This window comes from Phacochoerus africanus, chromosome 5, assembly GCF_016906955.1.
Source record: "Phacochoerus africanus isolate WHEZ1 chromosome 5, ROS_Pafr_v1, whole genome shotgun sequence".
Taxonomy (NCBI): domain Eukaryota; kingdom Metazoa; phylum Chordata; class Mammalia; order Artiodactyla; family Suidae; genus Phacochoerus; species Phacochoerus africanus.
Window position 1 is genome coordinate 114709526 of NC_062548.1, and position 10309 is coordinate 114719834.

Genomic DNA, 10309 nt, shown 5'->3' on the forward strand with positions numbered 1-10309 from the left:
GAGTTTTACATGGCAGTGTTTTTCTGCTTTCTCCTCCAAAGCTCCTTGCAATCTAGCTCCCTTTTCCAGTATAAAGGAAAGCCACCTTGCCTCCTTTGTCCCCTGTCTTATTTAGAGATGTTCTCCAGCCACTAGAGCCAAGGAGCGGGTATTTTTATAAGCCACACAAACAACAATGTATCTCTTCCGTTTCCATCTATGGTGAGTTTTGGGGGGCAGGGGGGTGTCTTCTGCATAATAGCAGGATGGAGGACACAGCTGGTTTGCCCTTATTAAACGGTGAAGGTCACTTCTCTTCCAGGATCTGTCATCGGCAAGCCCTCACGTCTCTTGTCTCTTCCAGAGCCTTTTGCAATTATGGCTCATTTCTCTAGGTTTCGTATGGCAGGCGTTTGAACAGAATTAAAAGCATAAGCACGTGCAAAAATAATCCGCTTCCCAAGATAGTAAAAGCTGAGAAGTTCTATATTAGAACACACTGAGTGCTGCCCGGCGAGGGCATGATTAACCTAATAGGCTTAAAGTTCCACTTGCCATGCGCATCTGTCGGGACACGAGCAAAATGCAGGCCCCGTAATCCACGGAATCCAGGAGACTGAAGTCCTTTAGAATTGCCCTGTTGCTCACTAGCAGGAGAGGGGTGAAAACTTAGATGCCAGCAGCACGGCAGCATCCCTGCCTCTACACGGTGGGAGCGAGGAAGTCAAGAAAGCTGGTTCCAAGTTTAGGATGGTGCACCTTGGACTTTGAAGGCTTCTGGCCTGGAAACTGCCTGGGTGGACTTGTAAGACTGCCTTTTGTTCTTATGTGAAATATGATTCTCTGAAAACCGTGAGAGTTGCAGGTGGGAGATGACTGCCAGCTGACATCATGGGATGTGCTCCTTCCCACAGTGACATTGTTAACAGTGTTGCCAAGAGCGGCATCCAGCTTTTTAAAAAGCCCAAAGCAATTTTGCCAGGACATCAGGGGGCCAGGGAAAGGTGCGCCATCCCTTTGCTGATTCAAAGCTCCACCTGCTATGACTCTGGAGGGGACTTTTCCCAGGGACAGAGGCCAGCAGCAGAGCAGCCAAGTCCAAGGTGGACCCAGACCATCACGGAAAGTCTTTGCCAGCTCCCCAGGGATCCCACTTCAGGCAAAAGGAAAAACATGGAAGGACTGATCCCAGAGAACAACTTCTCTCCATCGCAGCTTCACAAACCACAAAGCTACAAGGCTACGGGCATCGCACTCGGGAGACAGAGCTTGCATGGGTCACAAGAGGCAGCCTTTTCTGGGGAGGAGAGCGAAGAAAGTAATACCCAGGAGACTTCCCAAGGGGAGAAGAGGACCCAATGTCACAGGTCGGGCACACGGGACCATTGCTGCCAAACCCTCCTTCCACTCCATGAATCGGAGTGCAAAGTGGACTTCCCCGAGCCCCTGGTGAAAGCCCACCAGCACGCTTACACCTATCTGGACTCCTGCCTCTCCAAATATGAAGCAATTCTGAGCATCACCCATCGTGCCACCCAGACCCAGGAGCTGCTGCAGCCCATGGTCGGCTTCCTGTTGCTGTGTTTTGAGGAAGTCAACCAGCTCCTGGGGGAGATCTCCAAGGATGGAGAAGAGCTCCTCCAGGAAGTTCGAGAGGATCTGGCTTGGCCGTGGAGGAAAGGTGAGCCCCAGGGGCAGCCCGATCTGCTGCAGCAGCTCCTGCAGTACACAGTCAGCAAGCTGCAGGCGCTCAGTGGCCCGGTGGCCTCGCTCACCGGGAGCCTCCTGGAGGGCTCCGGCAGCTACCTCCACGCCGCCACAGGCCACCTGGGGAGCAAGCTGAGCACGAAGAGGGCTGTGGAGGAACGCCTCCTGAGGGCTCTGGGACGATTGGAGAGCTTGGCGAGTGGCCACAGCGACCCTGAAGCGCAGGGCCTACCCCTGTGCTCCGAGGACAGTGGCATTGGTGCTGACAATGAGTCCGTGCAGCTGGCGGACAAGCTGGGCAAGCAAGCCAGCTGGGACTTGGTGCCAGAGCCTGCAGAATGGAAGCCAGTGATTTTACCCACAGCAGAGGCCAGGCTGTCAGGACACGTCTGGCAGCCAAGTCCATTCCAGATGGGTTCAGATGGACCCCAGGACTGTCCACTCTCAAGGCCCCCTATAGCAAAGGTTCAGCCAGCTGTACAGGGTGGATCCGGGAGCCCCTGGGCCTCCAGCACAGGCCCAGAAAATACCACCTCCAGGCCTTGGGGCAATGGCCAAACTGTCGCACCCGATTCCCTTGGGGCAGGGATTTCCGGGGAAGCACACTTTCCTAGAGGCTCCCGGTGGATGGACACTCCTCCCCTCAGTGGAGGTGAGGACAGCAGCCCAGAGGAGGAGGAAGAGGAAGAGGAAGGGAGCTGCCTGAGTCCACGTGAGTGGCAGGAAAACACTCCCCCTCCAAGGCCTCGATCTTCACCTGCCGGTGCCCAAAGCCCATTTCAGCCACACCCCCGGAGGCTGAGGAGCCCCCAGGCCCAGGAGATGATTCTGAAGATGAAGCAGGCAATCAGTGAAAGGATCAAGTTCGTCCCTGTGCCCTCTGGGCACCAGGACTGGACAGAGGAAGAAGAGAAGGCGACAGTGCCACCGAGACCTAGCACCGCCAGCGGCAGCCGGAGGGCCCCCTCGAGGCACAGGAGGTCCCAGTCCGAGGGGTGTCTTAAGAGCCACATGGAGGACCCCACCCTCCAGGAGCTGCGGGGGGTCCAGAGAGAGCTCAGCCGGAGGCTGGAGGCATTTTACGCCCTGGACTCAGGACAGCAGGTGCAGAGCCGGGAACAGGTTCTGACGCCCCGCGCAGCAGCACTGAGGCCAGACACCCACTGCAGGGTCACCCCGAGCAACACCATCAGCAAGCTGAAGGCATCCCTCACCAAGAACTTCAGCATTTTGCCAAGTCAGGACAAAAGCATCCTGCAGAAATGCTGTCCCCACTCTGAGGGGGAAGAGCCCCGGCAGAGAAAAGCTGAGGGGCTTCCAAGGGCCGCCCCATCCGGGGAGAGGGCCTGTGAGGCCCTTGAAGCCAGGGACTGGAAGGTCAGGAGCTGTCCCCCCAGAGCCTCAGTCAAGAAACTCATTGAAACTTTTAGTCCCACGGAGAGTCTGAGAACACCGGGGGATGCCAAGGATGCTAGGCTGAGCCCCTACCTCAGGAAGTGGGGAGTCCCCACCATGCCTCCCAGGTTCCCCATTTACAGGGGGCTTGCCCCTTTGTATCCAAAGCCCCGAATTTCTCCAGCAGCAGGTGGAGAATCTCTCAGGATGGGCTCAGGCTGGAGGCCCTTCGCGCCCATCTTTCCACCTCTGCTCACAGCAGAAGCCTCCGAGACTGAGGACCTCGACTGTGGGACAGAGGACAACCCAGAGCTGCTCCCTCCACCGCCTCTGGAAATCCTGATGGACAAATCATTTACCTCTCTGGAGCCCCCAGAAAGCAGCAAGCTGGCAGAGAGCTGCCTTGAAGGGACCCACGTGCCAGGGCTGGGAGGGGCTGGCCCTGCCCGGAGAATGTGGGCTTCCCCAAAGCTAAGAGCCTCCATGAGCCCCACTGACCTGCTGCCCAGCAAGAGCATGGCCACCCTCCCCAGGGCCCGCAGCGCAGAGATGGGGAGCAGCAAGAGCGGCTGCGGTCCCGGAAAGCTCGCCCTGGACCTCAACCCCCCGACGGCAGCCAACAGACACCCAGAGGTGCAGGGAGACAGGGCTCAGAGCCAGGTACGAGCAGACAGGACCACGAGCCTCTCCAAGCATCCCCGGAAGGCCATGCACTGGCACCATTCCAGCCACACATCCGGACCGAGCAGGACCTCGGAACCCAGCCCGGCCCGACCAATGCGAGGACTGCATTCTCCCGAGGCCCCAAGGCAGAACCAAGAGAGAAGCCCCACCCTGGTCAGAAAGACCTCTCCCACAAGAGCACACTGGACACCCAGAGTGGACAGGAGGCATGCAAGCCTGCCCTCCTCTCACAGACCCACCCAGCCAAGTGTCCCCAGTGTGCACGGGTCCCCTAGCCCACCACTCAGCCCTCCGGTGAGCCCCAGGGTGCTGAGCCCCCCAACAATGAAAAAACGAGCTTCCCCTCCCCCCCAGCACAAGCCGCCCAGCCCGCCCCCAGCAAGCCCACCCGCCCAGCCCAAGGTCTCCAGCCCCCCTGCCCAGTGCACAGAAGCCAGCTCCCCTGCCTCGGGCCCCTCCCCATCTCCCCCAGCATCTCCCAGTCAGGGGCCCAAGGAAACAGGAGATCCTGAAGACAATCAGGCAGCCACGGCCAAAGCATCTGGGAACTCGTATTCCATTTTCTGCCCAGCCACCTCCTCTCTGTTTGAAACTAAATCACCGTTCTCAATAGAGCACCCACCCCTCGCCCCACCATCACTGCCACCTGAAGCTGCGGTCCCTCGGGGGAACCCCACGGGAGGCTGGAGGAGCAGCTCGGGGCCACGGCTGAGGGCGGACTCACAGCGAGGGACGGCTCTGGGGGCCCTCAACCCTCAGCCTTTCGTCAGAAGGACAGATTCTGACCGCCGGCCAGGCGTCCGCCTTCTCCTGCCTGTCCCAGGCACCACCAGCAACATGTGTGATGCCCCGCTTGGTCAGAGCAGGTAAGGGGAGTCCTCGGGCCAGAGCCGCAGTTACTGGGGGAGCTGATGGGCCTATAGAATCATCTGGGTCAGTAGTTTTTAACCTGTGCTCCAAGAGAAAAGCAGCTGGAAGAGGGGTCTAAGGATGTCACGCCTCCCTGCCACCACGCCCCCAACTTTGTTCTGTTACACATTTCAGGTTCCCAAGAAAGATTTGATTGAAAGAGGCTCTGCTGTGTTCAAATGAAAGTGTAAGGCAATCAGGTTAGTCCAACCACACAGGCCCTTGATGTACAGGTGGGGAGATGGAAATAAGGTGGCTTAGCCCCCAAAAGTGAGTGCCATGTCACCCTGTCTGAAGCTAGCCGACGAATTTCTGTCCTTTCTGGTTTATGGCAATAGACCAGCATCTTAGAGGAAGGGGCTCAAACTTTTTGGTCCCTAGACTTCTTTAAATTCTTCAGCATTATTGAGACCCTCCCCCCGAGGAGACTTTGTGTATGTGTATCTATTGCTTTTTAGTCTATTACAAATTAAAATTGAGAGATGTGAAAAATAGTTATTGATTAAAAATAACGAAAATGACCCCATTCTATGTAAACACAAATTAATGTATTCTAATGAAAAGTAACTGTATTTTCCATAACAGCAAAGAATTTAGCGAAAGGAGTGGCACTCTCTTACAGTTTTGCAAATCTCTTTAGTATGTGGGCTTCAATCTGTTGTAATAGCACACGTCATGTAGGCCAGAAACCTCCGCTCTACATTCATGAAAGAATGAGCCAAAAAAGGCCAACAATATTTTAGTAGCAGTAGGAAAGTAATTTTGACCCCATGGATGCCTCCCCAAGGGTTTGGAGTCACCAAGGGACTTGTCTTGAGAATGGCTGGTCCTAGAGATATTAAATATAAAGGTTTGGCTCCCCCAAACTCCTGAGGGTCTGCCCCCACTTCTCCAATCCAGCCTCATCTCCACCTCTGCCTTCCTGAGCTCTGAGCAGCAGAATCCAGGCAGAAGGGCTGCCCCACCTGCCCTCGGCCGGCTGAGCTCCTAGTACACCTTTCTCATGAAGGGCGGCTGATTTGCACGTCCTCGGCTCGGACCATGCAGACAGACCTGCACACACAACTGCAGTGGGGTAGGACTTAAAGTAGAGCCATGGCCTGGGCATTGAAAGGGCTCAGACGCCGAAGTGGTTATTTTACAGAATACGCTGGGAGAGGCATCTTTTTGCGGCATGGAGAGAAAAATGTAAATCTGAGGTCGGTGATAGAGGACCTCTTATCACTGTGTCTTGATATCAGATCAGACACAGCTCAACCCACACCAGTCCTAGCTCTCGTCGAGCTGCCCACAGATGTGTAAATCAGAAGTTAATTTCTGCCGGAGCGATGCGTGTTACAGACTTCACAATCTGTGGAGGCATAAATGGTAATTTTTTACAAAGTGCTCGGCAGTCAATTTTAAATAAAGATATTATCTCGGGAAAGTTGTGCATTATTATAGTTATATAAACTTCCCCAGCCACTTGAAAGAAATGAAATATTGATTATTTTTGCACGAATCTTAATGTAACATTGCTCTTTTCTTAAATCGAAAATGAGCTTCCTACAGCACAGTGCCTTTCATCCGAGAACCTCTATAAATGTTAATGTATTATTCCTCACGCTAGCCTCTTATTCAGTTATTAGATTTCTAAAACTGTGCCCTTCAGGAGAAGAGCTTGAAAGAACAGGGACAATAAAATGGCGTTAATTAAAAACACTAACATTTTAAAACAGCAGGAGCAATAATAAAGTGACATAAAATTGTTCAAGGAGAAAATAATGCCATTCTCTCAGGCTTCTCCTTGGACTAGGGCAGCCTAAAAGGTTGTTTTATGTCCTGAATCTCAAGACTCAGAGATGGGGTGGGGGGAGGGGGAATTGTAACTTGCAAGTGGGGGGAGGAGTCATAAACAGGAGCCTTCCCAAGGCCACGTGGCAGGTCACAGAAGGACTCACACCTGTTCCCCTGGGTCCTGGTCAGACCACAGCTCAAAGCTGCGCCAGGCTGAGAAATTGTGAGCACATGATAGATGTGATGGGAAAAGGCTCATTCCAGACACACCTCCGGGCTCCCCACCCAGCCCTGTAAAGGCGGCATCTGGGAGCAGAAGCGCGCCGGCTGGAAGAGCAGCGGGCAGTTGCCATGCTGTAGATGAGAAGCATTTTCCCTGGGAAACAATGCCAGGGAAGTGAGCACGGTGCCCCCAAGATCATGCAGCAAGACAGCAAGCCAGTGCCAGAGAGCCAGAAATGGCTCAGAACCAGCTGTTGCCCCAAGCAGACACTTGCAGAGGCAGCCACCCCCACCATATCTTGCAGGCAAGTCAGGCTGGCAAGATAACCTGACCCATATCTGGTGTGAGCCTTGTAGCCCTCCCATGCTGGGCATGAGTCCCTTTTTTTTTTTTTAAGAAAAAAGGGTGTAGATATCTTCCTGATCTCAGGGCCCTGGGATGAGGTGTGGTCCTCAGACAACCCCCCCCCCCCGCCCCGCCCCAGGAAGCTCAGTTACTGAGCCTCAACAGTTACGTCCTGAATCCCCTGGTACAGGCGCCAGTCTCTAGCCAGGTCTCAGTGTGCCCAGATTTGCTCTCCTAAATACAGTGCTTTTAGTCTTTGCCAGGACTGGGCCAGCCCCCCAACCCTGTTTCCTGGATCAGGAGACATGGGCAGCCTGCCACCACTGCCGCCCCCCACCCCCAGTAGGTCTGGGAACAGGTGGAACCACAGCCATAGGGCAACCAAAAAAAATCAACCTCCCGGCTTGAGCCTCATGCAGATGTGCGAACTGGTTGGGTCTTTGAGGAAGACACAGTTCTAGAACCATATCATGTGTCTGATCTCAGTGTGAGCCTCCACGGACACTGCAGGCCTGCCCTTCCCATTCCTGCCAGCTGCTCCAATCCGGGAGCAGCAACGGGTCACGAAGTATATTCTGCATATGCCTCCTGCTGCTCAAAGGGGAACAGGGAGAAAAAAAAAATAAGGGGTGGGGGAGGGCTTGGCCCACAAGTCGCTGGGTCCTGCAGGGATTTTTTTTTTTTTGTCTTTTTGCCTTTTCTAGGGCCGCTCCCGCGGCATATGGAGATTCCCAGGCTAGGGGTCTAATCGGAGCCGTAGCCGCCGGCCTACACCACAGCCACAGCAATGCCAGATCCTTAACCCACTGAGCAAGGCCAGGGATCGAACCCGCAACCTTGTGGTTCCTAGTTGGATTCATTAACCACTGAGCCATGACAGGAACTCTGTGCAGGGATTTTTGATGGGCCAGAGGCTGACATGGATGAGACTGGCTCTAAGGAACAGGGTGGGCAGCCTGAAAATCATGTATGGAGACCAGTGGTCATGCCCACTCCACCTCACCCCTCCCGCATTCCTGCCGCTCTGATCTTATCAGGATGCAAACTTAAACTTGTCCGCCACTGGTTGGACATCCCACCTAAGCTTAAACACACAGAGCTGGCACGCTCCGCACAGTCAAGAAGGTGCTGTCATAGCAGAGAGAAGGGCTTCTGGTCTGTGCATGTGGGGAGCTGGGCCCAGTCCCGAGCGGACTGATGGAGAGGCTCCAAGCCTCAGGGGCCCACCTGCCTTATGACAGGCTGGTCCCTCGTGTCCCTTGTAGCTGTGACTTCCTATTCACGCCACAGAACAGCCCAGGGACAGCTGACCATTTATCAGACACCTATCATGTGCTGGCTCGTGTTCTCCATGCTTCATCCCATATTGATACCTCTGAGTGTCCTATGAGATAAGTACTATTACTAACTATCTCCCGATTACAAAAAAGGAAACTGGGAAACAGAGAGTTTAATTAACGTGCTCCAGGTCACACGGATGTTCGTGGAAGGGCCAGGACTTGAACCCAGACAGCCAGATGCCTCCCTCCACGTGGTTGTCATGAGGCTAGCCTGGCTGACCATAGCTGGGGTGGCTCTCTGATCGGGTCCCCATCTGGCCCAGGCTTGCTCCATGCTCGTGACTACCTTCCAACCTGCACCCTCGGGGCACACTGGGTGCCCCCCTCTGTTCAGAGCCCCTCTCCCTGTGGCGCTCAGCAGCTGGGGGAGCTCTGTTGCAGCCACAGGCCAGGTCCGGGCCAAGCAGTGTTCCTTTTATTCCATTCAGGACAAAGGATGGCAGCTGAGCAAGGCAGGGGGTTTGGGGCTGTTATTATTGGTGTTGTTTTTAATTCAACTGGCTCAGCGAGTGCTTTATTGAAGACGAAGAAATGCTTTAAAACCAAAAACAAAGCAAAGGCCTGGCTTCCAAGTTCCTGCAGGAGCTGCTTAGCTCAAAGCAGCAGGATCTGGGCACCTCAAGAAGGAACAGGACTCAGCCTGTCCTCTGAAATGCCAGGCGCTTGGCCCCCGGGGTGCCCGGCCACGGCAGGCACACCCAAGGAGAGCACCAACAGCAAAGCTGATTCAGAAAGGCAGAGGCCTGGCACCAAGCTTCCACTGGGCCTGTGGGCATCATAGAAGGGAGGGCCAGGAGTTCCCATCGTGGCGCAGCAGAAACAAACCCGACTAGGAACCATGAGGTTGTGAGTTTGATCCCTGGCCTCTATCAGTGGGTTAAGGACCCGGCATTGCCCTGAGCTGTGGTGTAGGTTGCAGATGTGGCTTGGATCTGGCGTTGCTGTGGCTGTGATGTAGGCCTGTGGCTACAGCTCTGATTAGACCCCCAGCCTGGAAACCTCCATATGCCACCGGTGCAGCCCTAAAAGGCAAAAAAAAAAGAAGAAAAAGAAGAAGGGAGGGCCAGTGAGAGACAGACTGGAGCCGGACTGGGCCAGAAGGAAGGCCAGACGGGGTCTGACTGGCACCTGTGCTTTCTCTCCGCAGCGGCAGTGAGGAGGGCCCCAAGGACCCAGAGCCGTGGAGCAGCCCCCGTGCCCCGGAACCAAAGGGCGGCGGCAGAGGAGCGTCCCCCGCAGACCTCTGCGTGCTGGGCCACGGGCTGCAACGGGAGGCCGGTGCTGGCCACGCACAGGACAAGCCCCAGCAGAAGGAAGTGGCCTGACAGGCGGGCCAACTGACTCACACGGATGCCAGTCACCCCAGAAGACAAGGGTGACAGCCAAGCATCAGGCAGCCCCTTAAAGGGTGGGCCAACCCCACCTGAGGGGTCCTGGACAGGCCTGGAAGGGGCACTGCCCAGAGGGTCTGCTAAAGTCTTAAACCATCAGTGTTTTCAGTCCTAGATCCCCGTTTGCCTTGGGGGTTCAAAGATGAACTATAACTTTGGACCCTATTACGACAGTCTTTAGTCCGTCAAGGACTAGCCTTACTTTAGAGGGCGAATGCTTGACGAGCCAGGTGTTTTACTGGGATGCGCTCCATGAAACCATTTAAGTCTTTCAACAGTGAACACAGCAGATCGCATCCTCCAGGGTTTGGCGGAAAGAAAACCAAAGCAGCGCCCCACGCCCATTCGCGGCCCCCCCCCCCCCCCCCCCCCCGCCTCCCAAGTGTCTTGCCTGAGGTCACACAGACAGGAAAAGGGCAGAGCAAACTCGAACAGGGGTGCCTGGCTCTGGCGTCTATTGTCTTTCATAACTTTTTTTTTTAAATATTTCATTGCCCTTGACTGTTTCATGCCTCCAGTTGCCTAAAGCGTACGTACTTGCACAAATGGTTGGAAAGCGT

At 55.0% G+C, this 10309-nt stretch overlaps 1 protein-coding gene across 1 annotated transcript; it reads left to right on the forward strand.

Annotated features, from left to right (window-relative positions):
• Positions 1 to 850: 850 nt before the first annotated feature.
• On the forward strand, positions 851 to 10043 carry PCARE (photoreceptor cilium actin regulator). The gene is made up of 2 exons (XM_047779232.1): positions 851 to 4631; positions 9506 to 10043. The coding sequence occupies exons 1-2, from the start codon at positions 871 to 873 to the stop codon at positions 9681 to 9683; spliced, it is 3939 nt and encodes a 1312-aa protein (XP_047635188.1). The 5' UTR covers positions 851 to 870; the 3' UTR covers positions 9684 to 10043.
• The last annotated feature ends 266 nt before the right edge of the window (positions 10044 to 10309 follow it).